The sequence below is a fragment of the Prunus persica genome, chromosome G4, assembly GCF_000346465.2.
Source record: "Prunus persica cultivar Lovell chromosome G4, Prunus_persica_NCBIv2, whole genome shotgun sequence".
Lineage (NCBI taxonomy): Eukaryota > Viridiplantae > Streptophyta > Magnoliopsida > Rosales > Rosaceae > Prunus > Prunus persica.
This window is the reverse complement of record NC_034012.1, coordinates 20,100,175-20,121,390: the sequence shown is the minus strand read 5'-3', so window position 1 is coordinate 20,121,390 and position 21,216 is coordinate 20,100,175. Positions and strand designations below refer to the sequence as shown.

Sequence of the window (21,216 nt, the reverse complement as noted above, 5' to 3'; positions counted from 1 at the left end):
TTCGAGGAATCCAGGGCGGGTCCTGTGAATCTTCAGTGAGTTTTTCAATCTCGGTAAGTTTTTCTCTCTTATTTTTAAATTCAATTTCCAAATTTAATTGTTGTTCTTAAATTTTTATGATTTAGGGTTTGGGTGAAAACTTTTGGGAATTGTTATATGTGTTTTATTTTTGTAACTTGAATTATTAATTAGCATTTTTTTTCTAGTATTTCTTGTTAGGATATCATGTCACATGATGATAATAGACCGACAAAGAGATGAAAAACTATTTATTCAATCTTAAAAAAAAAAAAGCAGTAATAATAACAAGGATACACTTTCTGCATCTAATGTTGATACTTCAATTCCTGAGGAACTTGCTCAACTCGGATCTCAAATAGTTGAACAATATGTTTGATTTTATATTTATTTATATTTTGTACTTCTTTGTGATATATTTGCTCGTAATGTGGCCTTATTTGATTTATAAAATTTTATTTACATTTTTGTCTGAAGAGAAAAAAAAAACTTATAATATATCTCTGGTAAAATAAAAAAATATTTAGCCACTCCTATATAAATTCCTAAGCCCACCATTGATCAATTAGTACAACAAACAAAAATAGAACGATAATATCCATGGCGAGTTTTCATATTATAGTTTCATTATAAACACATTAAAGGAAAGAGGGGGGGAGGAGAGGGGGGGGGGGTGTGGGGTGGCGGGGGGACAAATCCCAAAAAGAGACAACAACTAACTAGAACAGATCAAGCGAGGCCTAACAACTCCTAAAAAATCATCCTCCAAAAAGGAGTTAACCCAAGACGAGGCCTCATCCAGATAGCTAACCCCCAAATCCAAGTTAAAGCTCCAGTTAGCCATACGATCACATTCATTTCTCTGTAAACATGAGCAAGGTGACAGTTGTCCATACGCCTCATAAGAACACAACAGCTCTGAACTAACACAGCAAGAGGATAACAACTCAAGGTACCAACTTGCCGAACTAGGGAAACAACAACTGCAGCATCCATCTCAATAAGAAGATTAGAGATACCTTTATTACAAGCCAAATACAGCCCAAAATACAAGCCCCAAAGCTCAGCCTCAAAGATCTGCCCCTTGCCTAAATTCGCAGCAAAACCCAAATCCAATTGCCATTAGCGCCACGGATCAACAGGCCAAGTTTTATATTAAAAAAAATTAACCGATTGGGCCCAAAACGGCGTCGTTTTGGCCAGGTCACTTGAAAAGAAAAAGGAAAATATGGTGCGCGCAAAGGCAGGCGCTAGTACTACCTGCTGCCTCTACAGCTGCTGCGCTCCCATCTACATCCAACCACAAACCACCGGCGACGACGACCACGCCTCCTCCTCTCCGGCGGCGACGACCAATCCTCCTCCTCTCTCTCTCTCTCTCTCTCTCTCTCTCTCTCCCTCTCCTCCTTGCTCGCTTTCTCGCTCTCCCCCTTTCTCACTGTCTCGCTCACCCCCACACCCCACAGGTAAACACTGTTGTAGTATGTTTTGATTTCTAAATTCTCTGTTCTATTCTTGGCTGTTATTTGATATATTTTCATTGGGTTTTTATTTTTCTGGATATTTTAGGTAAAATAGAATTGGAAAGCTGTTAAATTTCTTCTGGGTGTTGCTGTTGTTTGATTTTGCTGTTTTCCGTTCTGGTTGAGGTAAGTTTCTTTTACTCTCTCTCTCTGTCTTTCTCTTTCTCTCCGCCTTTAGTTTTGAAATTAAACTGCCATCTCCCAGAGGCTTAGCCGCCAAAACCAAACGACCACGTCACTCTTCCTCTCTAGCAACAAGAGCTGCTAGGTTCAGAGCTCAAAATCGCAACCTCTTTTGAATTTTCATCTTGGGAGAACTATTTTTTTTTTCGTATTAAATTTCTGATTGCTAATTTTCTCGTATGTAATTTGTTTGATTATTAATTGTTACTTTATTAAATCGTTTCTAGAGCTAAAGCGAGTGGAAGAGTGTTCTGATGGAGGCACTTTTAGGGTTTAAGGAAGAATCAACAGATTATGACCAACTTGTGATATCAAAGCCGTCGTCATCAGCATCCTACAGCTACAAATTAGTGCCGTGGTTGAGCTGGGACGAGTGGCTTTTCGTCGACGAATCTCTCTTTTCGATTTCACCTGAATCTGTGGCCTCCGCTTTAAGAAGAGTAAGAGAACCGCAACTTTATGTACTCTTTTTGCTTAGCCCGGAAGCAAATATTTTATTTTAGCATTATATCAGAAATTCCATGTGGATGCTGTTCTGTTTATTTCTCCTTCTCGAAAAAAAAAATCGTCTGTGGCTGGCTCGCCATGAAATTCTTAGCATGTTGTTGAATATGATTGAATCTTTTTTATTTGCTCCTATGATTTTGTAAACAATGGAGGAAGTTAATTTTTTAGTGGGTTCTGCTTTAAATTGAATTTTCTGGTGGTTTCTGGAAATGGTATTTATGTCTTTCATCTCTGACTTGTTGTTTAAAGATATCAGCATGGAGAAGCAGAGGTTGTCTTCCTGTTGTAATTGAAGTTACGGCATCGATTATTGAAATTCATCAGAAAGATCCTCACTTTAGGTACCTTTTACTACCAAATTCTCTGAGCATTTTTTGATCAACTTCTTATATCTTTCTTTTTTTTCATCCCCGGTGAGGGGCAGGGGCAGGGGGATACTTAATGCCAAATGTTATTTGCTTTGTGGTTTCTGTTTGTAATTTTATCTCATTTATCGCTTTAAATTCCAACCAAAAATAATGTATTTGTCCTACTTTGGTAACAACTTCATGTATGTGTTTCGTGAATTATAGAAAGGACCAGTCAAATGATGCTTTGGATAATTGCAGAGCAGATCAATCAAGTGATGCTTCACTTTCAGATGAAATGCTGGCCATGTTATATTGTATGGCAATCATGAGGTGTGGTTCCTTTAATGTTTTGGTTCTTAAATCTCTCCGTTCTTTTATCTAGTCCTTATCATATGGTGATATATGGATGAATGTGATTAGTAGTACTACCATTGTATCCAGAGTGCAATAATTTGTAGAAAAAGGTCCTTGATCAACTATAATGCTCAGTCAAAACACAAACACAAACACAAACACACACACACACACACACACACACACACACACACACTCTCTCTCTCTCTCTCTCTCTCTCTCTCTCTCTCTCTCTCTTCGTGGTAGTTTGGAGTGGGTTTGAATGGCTGATCAAGAGGTAGACTACTTGTAAGATGCATAGGCTAGTTGCATGGTGTGCTGTATTTCGTGACGTTTACCGGTTCACCATATGCCTTGTATCTTCACCAATATTGAAATTTTGTTTTGATTGACTAAAATTTTGTAGGCCTTAAAGAGCTCCAGCAAGATATTAGGGATGCAGTATGGATGTATATGTTCTTATTATTGGTCATTTGGAAGAAAATCCTTGAGCATCCAAAATTCTTGTCAGGAATTTTTCTTGATATATGCATTCAGTGCTTATCTTCAATATAAGATTTCCTTTAAAATGGGTTCTTGTAACATGCAGGATTTTTGTTATAAGTTCTATATCCTGTCACATTCCTGATATTTGTAATATATCAAGATAGTTTATTTGTGGATTGCCTCCTTTCAGGGTTTCACATGATTAGGCACAGAACATAGAAATTAAGTTTTGCAATTCATTGGCCATACGAGAATTGTCCTTCATATATATATATTTCACTCAATATTGTAGGGGATAATGCTTAACTCACATTTGTTTTTGCCTCCTGTTTATTTGTGTCACATGTTGTTACATGCTATCTTTTTCTAAAGGCTTGTGAATGGTGTTGTTGAGAAGACACGGAAGAAAACAGAGGTTTCAATTGCTGTGGCTGCTGATGCAATTGGCATTCCACGTACACTGATTGATATTCGTCATGGTGAGCAACCCACTTTTAATTTGCACATTTATCATTGGTTCTTTGATTAAAATTTTTGTAGTCTAGACTACCAGCCATGCCCATTCGACCAAGGCATACTCTTTGATGTAATCTTTTGAACACTAATGATACCCTTTTGATCTTTGATTTCATTTCTTCTTTTTTTTCACTTGGTTATTGCTCTGATTTTTAGAGGGATCTCACCGTGAACTTCCCGCACTGGAGGTTGTTCGTAGTGCTTCAGTTAAGGTATGCAGCATGCTTGGTGATTCAAATTTTGTTCCTTCAGATTCTTCTAAAGCTTACTCTCTACGATTAGATTTTATGTCCAACACATCTAGTTTATTTTAATAAGTGTCCTACTAAAATTTCATTTGTGTTTGGATTAACTGCTTGTGGGTGCTGCACAGAATGGTTGTTTTGTTGATAAGATTTCTGAGTTCTATTACAAATTGTTACAACTGGCTTTGTATTTCCTTTCGACTGCAAGAAACAGTTTACAGAAGATATCATGTATTCACTTATTTAACTTGTGGAAAATTCTAAACTATATGACCTAGTTTTATGAATGTAATAATAGGGTATTATTATGAACAATTTATCAGTTTTTGGAAAATGTTACCAAGTTATTTTTTAGGAGAAAAGTGGCCCTTTACACTTATCTTAATCCTTTATGGTTTGGAACATGGATAACTACTATGAAACTTGTCAGTGTATGAAATTTTAGATTGAACATGGCTCCACAACTGAAAGTTCATTCATTTCTCTCTATTGTTGTGCTGCACAAACATGCATTTACCAATTATATTTGGAAACAAAGAATCAATTTAAATTTGGGACGTTAAACTATATCCATGGTTGGTGTTTTTAGGCCCTTGATTGGTTGAAGTACTACTACTGGGAGCCTCAGAAGAAGGCAATTCCATTTCATGGTAATGAGACTGCTGACATCAGAACTGAGATAAGGTCGAAATTCCATGAATTGGCTTTCTGCTTAAGAGTTAAGAACACTCCTCCGTCGGTTTCTTCGAAAGTCAAGGAAAAACGTGGTATGAAAAACTTATTTCTTCGAATTATGTTGATTATAGTGCATAAAATCTTTGATCCATAGGTTGTAATATTTCCAATGATTTTATACGCCCTTGCACCTATGACATATAGAACCTTTCATGTTAATCGCAGCCAGATTTTGTAGGGATTGTACTGTGTCATGTGTCTTAATCCAACAATGAAATATATGCTTTGACACTCTTTCTTTTGTCAAGGAATAATCTAGGACTGTTTATTCGGAGTTATTTTCTGCAGATGGAAAAGCACAGTATATGAATGCCCTTAGAATTAGGAAGCTATAATTTTCTAAATTCTTAAATTTATGTTTAGAGTTTGTCTTTTTTCGCTACCTTTCGGAGAATATTCTTTTTTTTTTTTTAATGAATTCGGAAATAGAAATTATCATGCTATATGTATTTCGGTCAGCAAACAATCTCGCAAACACATGGGAGAGTGAAAATTATGTTGTGTTCTAAGAAAAAGGCATTTACACAGCTAAGCTACGGTACAGAACTAATTGTCTACATGTATCATGCACACAATGTGTACTTCAGACATATGGATATATTTCATATGTCAGGTTTTAGATTTGGTTACATATTTTATTTGAGTAACCACGTGTCTTGCCACTGGATTTTTAATTTTTAATTTTTTTATTTCTATATATGAAAGTAACCACGTGTCATGCCACTGGATTAGCATTTACTGGGCACTTGCTCCAGTGAGCATAAGTGATGTGCGCGGCAAGCCATGTAGGCTGTCATGCATGGAGAAATTCTGTAAAAGTAGGAGTTTTGTTTTAGTTGTATAGTTTACAATGAACATTTATTATTGCATAATGCTTTTCATTGTTTCAAATTTCAATCTGTATATAGGTTGCAGAAGTAGTAATTGGCTTTGTGGGCGTAATAAGTTTTTCTCACTAATGGCTGGCAAGATCCATTCATCAAAATCTAGACGTAAGATTTATCCCTAATTTTAGTAATTTAGTGGACTTAGGAGGTGGTAATGTGTTTTTGTTGTACATTAACATTTTGTTTGGTTATAGAGGAATGTTTGGTTAGAGAGAGAGAGAGAGAGAGAGAGAGAGAGAGAGTCTAGATTTCTTTATATTAAACAAAATCTGACTCTAGTTCGGAAGTAATAAGGAAAGTTTGGTCAAATCGTTGGATTGACAGCAAATCAGGTCATGTACTGGTTGTTGGATTAGCTGAAAAGCATAAATCCTAACTCCACATACCCATATATAAATCTAAACCTGGTTGTCATTATATGTTAAAGTAGTCACAAATGCAACTATTGAGTTATAAACAATGTAAGTTTGGTTTGGGTTTTCCCATTTGTAATCTCAACAATGTAACCCCAAAACCGAACCGTCCCAGAACTCAACTTTACCAGAGATTTTCTGTCCCTAACCTGTTCAAAAACATTTCCAAACCCCACATTCAAGGGTGGAGTAGGTTTGGTCCTGCCAAAATCTGCCTGTTTGTTGGCCATAGAAAAACGGTGTTTCTTCTTATTATTATTATTATTTTAAATACTTCAAATATGGACATGTAGTCTATCCCAATTAGTTTCGGTATAAAGATTTCATTGTTTTTTAAGTCAACTGGATAATTTTGTTGATCGAAGATATGTCTTATATTGTTAAAACAATTGGTAATCCTCAATGTAGGGAAATATGGAATTGTATAGGTACTAGTGATGGAACAGAGTACACATTGAGAATATTTTATAGTTTCAAAAAATAGAATCATGTATCTAGTTCTATTCCCCTCTTTCTTTTTTAAGTTGTGGATGACGTAATGCCATATTTAAAACTTAGTTTCATGTTCCCTCTTGGCTATCTTTTCTGTAATTAGTCATGTCAAGAATTGTACAGTCAAGAATTGTGAAGTACTTAGCATATCACATTAATGAGCTAAGAATTGGGCTCCTTTCCTTTGACTTCTGAATGTAGAGGACCTAGTCTTTCACTGTTACTGCCAATCATAATTAGAATGTTTGAAAGCATGATTAAAGAAAGTCACCTTATCTTAAAGTATGCGCAGAGCCGTCTAAATCATGATTGGATGCCCAGTACTAAAGAACAGCAGTCGACATTTGAAAGAAAAATGGGGACGAGCTCAATCTGTGCTCTAATGTTTGAAGGATATGTCTTTTAATAATTTCATGTCGTATTGGTATGATGGTATCAGTTTCAGAGAAAGTCGCTGTTTTTTTTTTGTAGTATATATTGACAGCCATCTTAAGCATGATTGGATGTCCATTTGAAAGCAAATAGAGAGGATCTCAATCTGTCAGCTAACTTTTGAAGGATGTCTTTAAATTCTTGGATGTTTTATATGTTGATTGAGGTACTTTCTTCTCAGGTTCCAAGAAAGACCTTACCAAGATATTGAAAAGTCTTGTAGGGTTGTATGCTTCCTTCTCCTCAGAAGTTGTTTCTGTACTGTTGGAGATCTTGTTGAATGCTATAAGTATCTCAGATTCCTCGAAGCTTCCAGTAAACACCCAAAAAGGCCCGAGCCTACATATTTCATTGAATGAGTGGAAGCTTGTGATAACAAAATTTTCAAATAAGGAACCAGAGTTACTTCTGGCTCTCCTGAATGCAGCTCTTGATATGATTGAGACTCAGGAAGCAGTGCTATTTGAGACAGGTAATCAAATGACCTGATTTTGCTATGTATTAGAGCATCTACAATCATGCTTTCTATTTTTAAGTTAAAATTTAGCTAAAAACACACAAAAGTTATTTTAGGAGCTTTCTATAAAATTTGAACTCCAATCATACTCCCTAGTTTAGGGAGTCATAAATATTGTAGTTATTTTTTAAGTCAATATGATTGGTCAATCTCTAAAAATTTATATATATATATATATATATATATATATAAATAGTGAACATTAATTAAAAGTTTAAACTATGCATAAAACAAAGAAACATTAAATTATAAGGAGCCACTAGGAGTCCTTTCTCTTTCTTCAGATTTAGGAGCTCCTAGAGGTCTCCCTATTTTAGGAGGTGAATATGGAGCATGGTTGGAGTTGTATTTTTCCAATTCCTCCCTAAAATTTGTCTAAGGAGGTGGTTTAGGGAGCCCATTGTGAATGCTCTTAGTTGCTCCGTATTTAGATATATACTGGTAAACGTATGGTGAGTGTGCGTGAAATCTAATTATATTTACTTGGTTTCAACTGGACTGATTTTTAATACTGGACATGGGTCAGTGATCGTAGTTGCTGCTTTTGTGAATTTGTTTAGGAGGGGTTCGCACATCATCAGACCATAGGGCAGAGATACTCCAAGTTGAACACCTCTCTTCTCTGTTTAAGTGGCTAGTTGGGAATTTTGAAGGATTAAAGCCTCATCTTGAAAAATATTCTGCACCTGAGATCAAAGTTTCTTCAGGAGAAAAAACGATATCGAAGGCAATTCTGATGGAACTCCTACGTAAATGCCTTGTTCTATCAGCTTCTGCTAATAACCAGCTCATGGATTCTGCCGTCCATCTTGCACAACTGACTGGGGACAACTACCTATTGGGAAAACTGAACAAACTCTCTTCATTAGTTTCATCAAATTTGGATGTTACTGAAGAAGATAATTCTCTTAAACATTCAACTAATGTATTTAAGAACGAAGACGAATCTATAAGTGAAGCATCAAAGAAGCTAGAGATGATTAAACAGCGCAAAATGAAGAGCAAAGTAGTGAAGGGAACAGATGGTGATGCCGGAAATACTAACAGATGGGTTCTGGCAAAATCATGGAACCCGTGTCCAATTGGAATGTTGCCTCGAGCTGTTGGGTCTTCTGGTTGCCTTCCCGTTCTGGACTTCGATACTGTCCCAGAAAAGGTTTCTCAGTTACTAGGAAGAAAAGAGAACTGGGAATTGAACCAGTGTAGTGGCAAGAGAGAAGCTAGTTCCGATATACAGCTACTAGATAACCGATGTGTTAAGAAGTTGAGGGAAACAGAGGATGGCTGTGTATCAGATAGTGAGCATGTTTTATCCACAGAAGATGTCAGTGGTCATCTCATGATAGGCGGGGTCTGGAAGAAAGTTGGGGAAGAAGAGCTACTTGCCATCAAGTCTGCTGTAAGGATTTGGCCACACACAAAAAAGCCTGCTGTAAAAATTGAGCCACACAAAAAAAAAAGCCTGCTGTAAGGATATTAATTTAGTCACTGATTTATTCAAAGCTAGGGTAGGTCTAATTTTGGAAGCTTTTGTTAGCATCTATGCAGTTTTGATTTATAGTGGTGATAAATTAGTGACCGAAGCAGTTTTGATTTATATTTTGTAGTGCACTATGTGATTATCTGGGTTATAAAAGTTGTAGCCAGAGTAACATTAGCTGGCGGGTTCTTCTATTTTAGCACTCCACCAGAGATTATTTTTATTTTTATTTATTTTTCTTCTTTTTTTTATAAACTCACCATGGTTTATTTTCACTAAGCCACTGGGTTCATTATGTTATTCAATTTTGCGTTCAATGATTTAATATCAGCCCGGACCATTTTTCAGTCTTATTATTAATCAGGAAAAAATTTGGCTCCTTAAAATTGAGGAGCAGACCTCTTCACAGCCAATGTGGAAAAAACAAGAAAAAAAAAAATGCACCCCACAAAATATTGTGAGCTAAGAAGACAATAAAAAAGACCAAGATTCAATCACACAAAAAAGAATCAAAGGTAGGCATGACATACCTGCATCACCAGTCCATCTTCACCGTACTACCAAATCTATGGCACTTCAATCGTGGGGTAAAGGAAGGTACTGCAGGGGCGACCTGAGAACACATCGAGCACAATACACTAGCAATGCAGCACATTGTGTTAATGTGAGGGTGGACGCATGTGATCCCAGGTCGCTCCTGTGGAACCCCTCTACCTCTCTAGCATCAGCATAATACCTAGCCACACAACTTGGTTCTAGTTTTACTGCCACAACTTGGTATCCATGTCTTGCATATGAACATATATATAGAACAACTCAATTGAGTACTTCACTCCATTGTACTACATAAATGGTACGAATAGAAAATTAGAATTTCTAGTACAAATCTTCTTTACTTAACCATATGTTTTTCTTTAGAAGAAACTATGCATGACATAAATTGTAGTACAATGTGGTACAGCTTGATTTTTTTTCAAAGCTGCTTTGTACTCTTCAATTGCTAGTCTGTCGTACAGTAGCTCTCTCTAATTGGAAGTTTCGCGGTACAATACTTTGCACCTATTCTTCAAAATGCAATGAAGCCTTGGCGAATGACTTTTCTTTTTCTTTTTTTTTTTGCCAAAGCGATATTCTGAATTATTTTGACTACAAGAGGAGGATCGAATTTGAATAAAACCAGACGTACACACTACCTTAACCAACTGGCTTAGGCCATCTCTAAGTGAGGGTTATATCTTCAAATATAGCCCAAATCCCCAAAATTCATCTCCAAGAGTGGGCTACACAAACCGCTAAAAAAAAAGGGGGGGTAGGTTACATAAAGGGCCAATTCCTAAAATAAGGGCCACATGTGGCCCTTTTGCTAGTTCGGGCTAAATAATTGGATGAGGCCCAGCTGACATCACCTAGCTGTTAGGTGACGTCAACTAGCTATTTTTTAAAATCCGAAAAAATGATTTTTTTATTTACAAAAATTTCTATAAAATTCTTAACTTTTTTGGTATAAATTCCTTCCACATTCTTACATAATTTCTCACAACATCTTCATCATTTTACATATTATCCTTCCTCAATTTCATCCTTTTACATATTTTCTCACAATCTCTTCATTCTTTTACAAATTATCCTTCACATTTCAATTAATTTTTAAGTTTTTTAATAACAAAAAAATATCTGATCATAAATTTATAGGGCTAATCACATGCCGACACGTGGATATCAAAAATCATATCCCAAAATATTTTCTCTTCTAAAATGTATTTTAAATAGGATATAAATAGTAGTTTAATTAAATTAACTAATAAATTTACATAATATACTAAAATTTATTAAAATATTAAATTTATCCCTTTGTTACTGAAGACGGTTAAAATATAACCTGAACCCACACTATTTCTTATAAAATTATTTTTTAGAGAGCTAAATATAGCACAAAGTTAAATTTAGCCCAAGATATAGCTATATTTTAACCCTCCCCACCTAGAGCCCTGATTGTTGTGTTTCTTCACTCATACAATCTCTATTGCTTTAAAGCAAAATAAAAAATAAAAATGAAAAAACTAATAACCCAAGATAAAACAATGTAGAAACCAACATGTGGGAAAATTCCTTGGGGTGACGTTGTTAAGAATTCTTTTTCCAAGTGACAAAATTGCACGTAGACAACCATTCTCTCTCTCTTCCCCTCTTGCGGTACGAACAAGTAGCTTCGGTGCTTTTGTTATTTATTTGCTGGTTAGAATTTGCGAGTTCTGTAATCTCATTTGTTCTCCTAGAAATTAAATTTGGGTTTGAGAAGTAAGTGATTGAATTTAGACTGTGGGTTTTGGGTTTAAGCTAAAAGAAGCGATTTTATCTGTTACCCTTTGATTTCTTCTTCTTCTCTCCGTCTCCAAATAGAACCGACTGTGCAGCTCTTGTATGTGTTGCCGCTTATAAATTTTTATTTGGGAAAGTTATGTATGCAAATGAAAATGGTCCTGTTTTTCAAATTCATTTGCTTTTGTATTTGGGAAAATTGTGTATGCCATGAACTGATGCTTGGAACAAATTCATGTGCTTTTGTATTTCATAGGGCGGCTGTGGCAAAATGGGGGAAGGGGGAAATGCAGTTCAAGATTCAGCAGTCCAAACGACATCGTTGGAGAACATTGAGGCCTTGCTGGAGGTAACCCAACTTCCTTTTCCAAAAGTTAATCCTCTTTTCTAAAGTACCCTCTTGTATTGAACGAAAGGATTCAACATATGTGATATATTGTGTTTTGTACAATGAGATGTTTATTGAAATTCATATCCTGCTTTCATGAAATAAATTGTAGTTGGAGATGATCTTTTTGTGTTTGGCAGGCTGCTAGATATGATGACATGGATGACACTGTAAGCTTAGCATCTGCTGGTGTTTCTCTCGATTCTAAGGATTCTCAGGGCCGAACAGGTTATAATTTTCGTTGTTTTATAAATTCATCCCCGTTTTACAGTTTTTTTATATAAATTTGACATGTGCTAAAAGTGGTAGATATTTTTCTTGTGGCTCATGGTTTTCTCCTCTCTTATTAAAGTGTGAAATTTTGTATTACTTGTTAAGGAATTCATTTGGATTATTAAAGCAATTATAGATTACACATGAGATGACACTTTGTTGTACCAAGTTGTTCTCTCATCATGCAGAGGTTTTATTTGTTTGCTGCTTTCCTGTGCATAATCACTTGTGAATTTGTTGAAACTTGGAGAGCATCTCCTCAACCTCTTGTAGTAGTTGGTCTCAATAACGTAGATACCAGGACAACCAGAGCAATAATTTTTCATGAATTTGCTTATTGAAAATCTGAAGGATATTTATTTGGTTGTCAAATTTGAAATTCAGTAGATAAGGTTCACTTGTTTGTGGTCTCAGAGGTTGATGATATTGATATTTGATCTGTGAAGCTTGTGAACATAAGTAGAGAGGTTGAGGAGATGCAAGGGTGATTTTGGAAGGATAGAGATCTGAAAACCTAATTCTTCTTAGAAGTGAGGAATTAGGTTTTCATTTCCTTGAGAAATAGTTAGGCATTAGGATAATGCATTGAAGCTGTTAGTTATTTAGTTTAATATTGACAAATCATTTTGACCTCCTTAAAGTGTTTAAATCAGCATACCTTGTATTGCACCAAATTACGATAGCATCCCATTTCCAAACTATTTTCAACGATTACTAAATCATGACGTTAGTAGTAACGGGAAGGTCAGTCAAATGGGGTGACATACGTTTGAGGATGGTGAGGATTGGATTTGTGGGAGAGGGTTCATTCCTGGGCATCTCTTTGGGGCATCGGTGTAATCAGAGTTTAAGGAGTATCTTCTGTTTTTTTTTTTTTTTTTTTTTTTTTTTCCAGATTGGAATGCTATTGTTTCTTATAGCCCTTTGTTGATTTCTTGGGTAAATTTTGGAGTGTCTTCAGTGTAGGTAGATGTTGGTCTTGGGTTTCTTTTTCTCCTTTAGAGTGTCGACAAGATGTCCTCTGTATTGTGTAAATTTCTTTTAATAAAGTCTTGTCCCTTTACTCTCTCTCTCTCTCTCTCTCTCTCCCTCAAAATTTCAAAAGACAAGAAATATGTAACAAGGTAATGAGTACGACTACTGTAAGGCCTCATGAACAATCGATTCCAGATTCTGAGGACAACTCATAAAGGTGGAGATTTTCTCTTCAGAGTATTTGGATGGGAGAGTTTGATTGGGTTTGGGGTGAAGATGTTGTTTTGATTGTTCAATCCTATCCTTTTTAGACAGAAAAAATCCTTCCTATCTTTAAAATTTAATCATTTTGAAATTCCTTGTGAGTTTAAGATTTCCTCATTATCCCTATTGTAGAGCTAATGCATTTCAAATGGACTATTGAAGAGAATTTAAACTTTAGTGTTTTTTATCATGAAAGGTTTAGTCAATATTGTTGATATGAAGGAACAGAATCCTGTGTTGGTTGCTTGGATGGGCAATACGTTTGGATGCTGCTTTGCAAGGTTTCACTAAAATACACCTGGAATATCAACCTCTGGGGTTCTAGTGAAATGATGCTTCTTCGCATGGTTTTGCTTGAAAATATCGTGTTTTAGTTAAATATCATGTGAAATTCTAATCGCAAAGGGATAGATCCAGCTAGAATAGAAGAGGCGGCATTGTAAGGCAACTTGCTGGTGCAATGCCGCATTTGGCATAGGATGTGACCTTCAGTTGCCTCTTCTTTATTTATCTTTACAGATCCCAGCACGTTTGGTTCCTCATCATTTCTTCCCCTGTTTCATCAGCATTTCAACTGGCATTTGACATTGCATATTCAGTTTTAGTTTTTTTTGGAAGAGTGGCATACTTTTGGGTTCAGCTGAGATTTTATAAATTGGGGGTTAAACCTGAACATTTGTTTTTTGACATTTGGCAATAAAAGTAACTCGCAGTCCTAGATCAAGACTAGGTTTAACTTTGTTACATATAAAACAAACTTAGCTTAAGGATCCCAATCCAACCAAAAAAAGGTCTGAGGCGTGATTATTAGTGATGCCGTCCCAATAAATAAGCCCTATGCAAAGTGCTGTATGAATGGGATGGGAAAAAATGCTAAAAAGAAGGGGAGAAGGATTGCATCCAAGCAAACCACCCCGACCCTCACCCCGCGTCCCCAACCCCTAACTGCTTAATTTCGCTTTCTAGCTCCCATTAATAATTAAATTCTAATTAAATAATTAAATTTTGAAATACTTTATGTATATATCATGGGTTGAGCTAGATTTGTAGTGTGTAACTGATACACTATTTTTTTCACCAAGTTACAGATTCTATTATTTCTTTGTTTCTAAATTGGTTGAAACACGTGACCAAAAATAAAATTGGTTCAAACACCCGACCATAATGGAACTTCATTCTTTGTCAGGAATTAATAGCATAACAGACTTCAGAAGTTGATGGTTAATGATTATGCATGGCTTGAATCAATGTTATTTATTCCCATATGTCATGCTGCTACGTTTATGGTTTAGGTGAGAAATTCTTATTTCTAAGGTTTATTTTTCTGCCAATGATCTTCTCTTAGTTCTTGGTCAATGGTTTTTTCCCTCCAATTAAACCACAAACAATATGTAGGTATGATGTTCATACATAAGAGAAGATATTTAGTTATCTTATGCACACACAATCACATACCTATTGAAATGAGATTTTCTTCTGAGTTGAATTTCAAGACTTAGGTGGGGATATTGATGTTATGCATTTTTCTTAATTGTTAGATTATACCAAGTGATAATGAAACTTTTATTCCCACTGAACAACTTTACAAGCTTGTGTAACTGTGTTTGACCGGGGTACTGTGACATTTGATTGCAGCACTACATATGGCTTCTGCTAATGGACATCTTGACATTGTGGAGTATCTTATCAGTAGAGGAGTGGTGAGGTCTTTTAAGTCAATATCTAACATTCTTTTTCTTCTTTTCAAAAAAAATAATATAACAGTCTTTTAGTTAGAAATTGTGTTTTATTTTCTCTCAAAAAAGATTGTAAAGGAAATCTGTAAGTATCAATCCCATGTTAGAATATAAAGTCAATAGATTTAGGATCGATAAAATGATTTATCAATTGGGTTTTGGTCCCTACTGTAGAGCTAATGCATTTCAAATGGGTTTTGGATGTGGAGCTTAGATGAATGTCGGATTGGAAGTTAGTGGGAGGAAAGAAAATTGAGGGGTTTGAAGGGAAGGTTGTGCGAGGAATTTTATAGAAGCTAAGTGCTGTTCAGAGAGAACCCAAACACTCACAGAGAAGGAGAAAAGAAAATAGTGATTTTCTCACAAGCTATGGCCACCGCCACAATAGCTTGGGGATGCTGGAGTGATGAGCACAATGGCTTTGGAAGGGAAAGTACTTTTTTAATTAAAACCTTTCTTTAGTTGTTATTAATTAGTTAGTGGTGAATTTAAATGTATTTAATATATAAGTTAACTATGGGGTTAGACTATAGGACACATTGCTATGGTGATGATGCTACACCTTGGGTTAAAGTGGTGAACAAAAATTATCTCTATTGTTAAATTGTTAGGCAGATGACTCATTGGTTGATTGCAAGGGTAGTACGTTGAAATACCAACTAGTTTTCTTCCATATAAAAACTCGCATCTTATAAATGGAGCAACTACTTTAACTGGTATGAAGCACTTTAATGTCTTTTACTCAACAAAAAGGCTTATCAGTTAAGGTTATGATTGTTCTTTGTTTTTTTTTTTTTTTTTTGAAGCGTAAATTTTATTTATGTTATTTGCATTGTGAGATATCTGGCAAAAGATTGCTTGCATGTTCCCTGTTCTCGACTTGTGATATGTTATTCTGATAAATTATAATAATTTTGTGCTTCTTTGCGTAAGGATCTTAATGCTACAAATGAGGAGATGAATACACCTCTACATTGGGCTTGCCTGAATGGACATGTTGAGGTGAATATTTTGTTTGTTTTGGCACAGTGATATTAACTCCTTCTACTTTTTGTCTAACGTTTTTGCTTTTGCAGGTGGTTAAGAAATTGATCTTTGCAGGAGCTAATCTTAGTGTACTAAACAGGTACGCATTCGAACATGTTAACTAACGCCTGACTTTCCTTAACATATAAGATTTGCACACCTTTTATTATAAGAATGATTGTGGCACTGATTGTCTTCAGCTATGAGAGGACTCCAATTGATGAAGCTGTGACCAGGGGAAAGATGGATGTTCTTGATGCCATTAATGCAGCAGCTGCCCAAGTAGAGCTGACTGGCGTCAGCGTGTCCTAATGTATTGAGTACCTAACGAAAAGTGGGAGCCATGAAAAAATTTATAGATGTTATCTTCTTGTAGATTGGAAAGTTTAGATATGAAACTTTTGGTAATAGCTATAGAGGATTGCAACTGTTTGCTAAACTAGCGTGATGCTAATCAATCTCCATATCTCAAATTTTAATGTGCAGCGCTTCAGTGATGTCAAAAAAGAAATGTTATGTTGTCTATGCCATGGGAAATAATCTGCAGGAATATGTTTCGAACGCATATCTGGATCCCGTGGTTTGGCGTAAATTAGAAATGTTAATGTTAACCAAAGTTGTTTTCAATTCTAAGGTTGGTGTAGCTTTATTTCTTGTGCATCTTTGCAAACCTACCAAGAGGAAACGATAGAAGCAGGATTTGATGAGCTCTTATTGATGCTAGAGGGGGATAGAGAAAATGGTCCCCAAATTTCTCAGCCTTCCTAAAACCAGACAGATGATGGTGTTCAAGAGATTAAAGAGCTAATGAAATCACCAGATCTCAAGTAAAAAATAACATTCTTAAGAGCAGTTACGAATGCATCCGAGGTTTTAAAAAAACATTCTTAGGTCAACTTCTTGCCGAGACATAAATCACCAGATCTTGAATACATTTCTAATCCCCACAACTAGTGGAAACTGCAAATTCGGAAATGTGAGAGGAATCATTGATAATGCCTTTTTCACATGAAAGTCAAAGCATCCATAATAGACCCCCTAAAATCATCTCCTTAGGCAAATTTTAGGGAGCAATTGGAAAAATACAACTCCAACCATACTCCCTAGCCACATCCTAAAATAGATAGACTTCTAGGAGTTTCTAGATCTGAGGAGAGAAATGACTTCTAGTGTCTCCTTTTAATACTATTTTAACCATTTATTTAATGCCAGTATTTTTTGTTGTTGTTTTTGTGTCTATACTTTATTCAAAAATTGAATTAAAAAATATTAAAATCATTTATGACTCTTTAAATTAGAAAGTATGGTTGGAGTTGAAATTTTATAGAGAGCTTTTAAAATGAGTGCTGCTAAACGAACCCTAAAATTAACTGAGTACACCCTACTACCAAACTATTTATTGAATTACTAATTTACCCTAATATAAAATGACCAAAAAAGATATACTGAATTGTAAAACAAATAAAATTTTAATAAGTAAACCTTACTCACTATATTCAACCCTTATCAGACATAGAAAAGTCTTCGTATTGCTTGGTGCTCACGAATAACACAGCGAGTACTAGTTTAGGATTGGTATTACGAAATTAAAGATTTTGATGAAACCCAAAATCTGAAAAGAGGGCACAGATTCATGTAAAAAGAGAAACCTAGTTTAGGATTGGTATTAGAGTGTTGTACTAGGGCTATTTTTGGTAGTTAAATAGGGTGTACTTAGTTAACTTTACATTTTAATTAAAATATTAGGGTTAACTTAGATTATAGGGTGTACTCAGTTAATTTTAGGATTTATTTAGCAGCACTCTTTAAAATAACTTTAATATTTTTTGCTAAATTTTAACTAAAAAATAGAGAACATGATTGTTGATGCTTTAAGCTTCATCATGTACAATTAGAGTACAAGTTGAAAGAAAAAGGAAGCATCACCAAGGAGAATCATAATGTCTCATTGGACAATGGGAACAAAACAAAAAGAGAAAAAGAAAAAGAAAAAGAAAAATCAAATGTCAATGGGTTTTGGTAATAAAAGAAAAGAAAACAAAAGGGTTGTTCATTAGAATGGTATGCCACTAAAAGATAGAGTATCAATACCATCAAAATGATCATAAAAAGGAAATTCAATATTAGTGCTCAAAACCTACTTTTCTATTGGACTTTCATTTTATTAAAATGGCAATGAACCAATCAACTTTTTCCTCTTTTCCTTGTGCTTTTTTTTTTTTTTTGGTTTCTTTTTTCTCCTAGCTTTTCAGACTAATAAGAAATATTTAAATATTTAAATGTTGTACCAAGCCTGGAATCCAGGAAAAAAGGTGTGTAGGATTCTTCATTCCAAAGATGAAAATTGTGAGGTGAAGCAACAAAAATTATATATATTCTTCTTTCCAATAGTGCATTGTATTGATGCTTTCCAAATTTTCATATAGAATGTTGCCATTTTCTTTTCCATAGTATTTCAAGGCAATCAAATATTCTTGAATATGAAACTTTTACCATAACTGGAAGCAATATGCCCACCCAAAATTAAGTGCTCTGAACCACTGCCACTCTCTTTAAAAGGAATAAAATGAAATTCAGTTAGCTCCTTTTTTTTTTTTGGCCAAGTTTAATTAGTTCTTTTTTTTTTTAATACAAACGATAGTTTAAATTACAAGTAGGGGTGGCCCTGATATGGTGCAAGTGACACCATTGCATAGGGTCCCCGAAATTTTTTTACTTTATATTATATATATATATATTAATATTATAAAAATTATGTATATACTCCAGCATGCAGCGCAGTGAAACAAAAGTGTATTTGGTGGAGCTTGTTTTTAGTGCATATCCCTTGGTACAAGGCCCAAGTTCGAGTCTTAGTTATATATCACACCTAAACCCAAAAAAAAAAAAAAAATTACTTTCTTCTACTAAAAAACAAAACCTAAATAAATAAATAAAAATTTATGCGTTCTTTCTCTTGAACTCTTATGTTTTTACCGAACATACTAATATTTAAATTTATCAATTGAAAACATTAAAAAATTTATGAATTTGATTTGTGATTGTTATTACATGCTAATTGATGATGAATTTTAGTTATAAAAAAATTGTTTTATTTTTTTTAGTATTTTCATATTAGATTATACGAAGACTCGAGTTTAAGTTTGGCACAGGACCCTCAAAATCTCAAAATTGGCTTACAAGGGGTAGGGGGTTTCTCACACACACTAGCACAGCGCCATGAAAGTTCGAATCTGAAATACTGATTTACAAATCAAGGTCTTTTTCCACTGAATTAGACCATTGGTCAATTAGCTCCCTCTTGTTTAATGAAATTACATTAGTTTACATAGTTTTTCTCCATATTTCTAAAGGTTTGTCAACTTCAACTCATCATGACAAATTTGAAAATAATATTTAACGGTATCCAATCAAAAACTGAATCTCAAACCTTCTTTGGTATCATTCAAAGGTCGATAAACCTATATTTCTTTTTTTCCATTTTGTTTTTTTTGTTTTTTTGTTACAATAAACTGACAATAGAAAGTCTAAAAATAAATATTATTTTCTTGGTGGTTGAAAATAAAGTATTATTTTCCTGTAAAATTTCACCATCCTCCCTTCTAGCTCAAGATTGCATATCTTCTTGTTGTAGAAAATAAAAGCTAGCTTTCCAGGAGAAGGAAAAACAAAAACAAAAACAAAAAATCTTTCAATGCTATCAAAAACGTCAAAATAATATTTAAGAGACCATCCTAAACCCTAATATGCATGAGTCATTACATGCATGGTTCAAATAAACCAAGGATCCATGTAGCTAGGTTTTATTCAGTATTTGGCTAACATGATACAGGTATGCGTTTCCAGATGTGTATATTGGAAGTTCAGTGGAATATAGTGATATGGCCTCTGAATCATCGGCGAACTTTAGTGAACTGCCATATTACACCAAATATCACTATAAGAAAACATTATTATAGCGCGTTACATCCGTGACACAAGATGATATGGATAAACCCCACTATTAGCAGTGCCTAATAGCATAATCGGTGCGAATAACCGCGACTGTTGGAGATTAGCCACCGATAGTGATTCTAGCCATCTTATCCTAGGGAACACTAGGGCATATCACTAGAGCTACAAATGACAAATATTTACATACATGAAGCCACCACAAACCAGGAAGCGAGGATATGGGTAGGGTAGGTATAGTTGCGTTAGGTTCTAACATATATGAAGCCAAAAACAAAACCATGGGCAACCCAAAAAAATCCCTAATACCCAAAAACAAAAACCCCCTGGAAAAGCAAAAAGGGGGAAAGGAATAAGGATATTTTACTTGTAACCCAATCAAACATCTACTAACCAGCTTCTTAAGTGATCTAAAAGACAAAATGATTGGCAATAAATCATATCTGTAACTGCACATTGTGGAAATCTCATAGTTCTAGCCATGGAAAGACCTATATATCATCATAACCTTGTCAAAAACATATATAGCCTCCAATCGAGAGCCAAATTGCAACATCAACTGCACAGATCTGAAGGATGAACAGCACCCAATTGGAGAAATATAGAATTCAGGAATTGCACATTCAAAATCAAAAGAAAGAAACACGCATCGACTAAGCTTTTTTATATTGAAAAATATAAATACACTACGATTAATCACTAGAAGGGTATTGCTGCTAGACTAGGGTGCCTTAATTAGTATCCAGAAAGCACTTCCTTTCTATACCAAATGAATCCAAACGCAAATTAAAATTCTAATCTGTATCTAATGCAGTTTAAATATGTAGATGACTTGCATTAACAAATCTAAATGAATTTTCCTACTGATAAAAAATGAGAAAGTGTTACAAGGATACTAATTATAAGCATTTAACAATCCGTTTTTTCGTTTGTAAAGAACTTAACAATTTCGACAAAGCGATTAGTCTCTCGAGGTTCCAAGATGAATCTGTCTACTGGGCAAGACTATCACATAATAACAGTAATTAAGCAGACTATCACAAACACTATTATCATATTACAGCTGACTTCACAATTTACATAGAAGAAACAATAAAAACAAGCAATTGAGCTATAAATGCATCAATATTTTTCTAAAAGAATACA

General features: G+C 34.8%; 2 protein-coding genes across 9 annotated transcripts; both read left to right on the top strand.

Moving 5' to 3' along the window:
• Positions 1,238-9,577, top strand: LOC18778954. Of its 4 annotated transcripts, XM_020561619.1 has the most exons (11): positions 1,238-1,484; positions 1,588-1,667; positions 1,952-2,164; positions 2,481-2,572; positions 2,804-2,911; positions 3,794-3,900; positions 4,094-4,149; positions 4,772-4,949; positions 5,826-5,909; positions 7,323-7,613; positions 8,219-9,577. In XM_020561619.1, exons 3-11 carry the CDS (start codon positions 1,979-1,981, stop codon positions 9,127-9,129), a joined length of 2,013 nt encoding a protein of 670 aa, XP_020417208.1. In that variant the 5' UTR covers positions 1,238-1,484; positions 1,588-1,667; positions 1,952-1,978; the 3' UTR covers positions 9,130-9,577. The 4 variants fall into 4 exon arrangements, with proteins under 4 accessions (XP_020417208.1, XP_020417209.1, XP_020417210.1 ...); XM_020561620.1 differs by lacking the exon at positions 1,588-1,667; XM_020561621.1 differs by lacking the exon at positions 5,826-5,909 and having other exon boundaries at positions 1,239-1,484.
• LOC18780756 (putative ankyrin repeat protein RP714) lies at positions 11,178-16,746 on the top strand. 5 transcript variants are annotated; one of them, XM_007212131.2, is made up of 7 exons: positions 11,178-11,331; positions 11,714-11,806; positions 11,986-12,073; positions 14,993-15,057; positions 16,027-16,095; positions 16,170-16,219; positions 16,320-16,746. In XM_007212131.2, exons 2-7 carry the CDS (start codon positions 11,729-11,731, stop codon positions 16,429-16,431), a joined length of 462 nt encoding a protein of 153 aa, XP_007212193.1. In that variant the 5' UTR covers positions 11,178-11,331; positions 11,714-11,728; the 3' UTR covers positions 16,432-16,746. The 5 variants fall into 5 exon arrangements, with proteins under 5 accessions (XP_007212193.1, XP_020418678.1, XP_020418680.1 ...); XM_020563089.1 differs by having other exon boundaries at positions 11,273-11,557; XM_020563091.1 differs by having other exon boundaries at positions 11,329-11,373.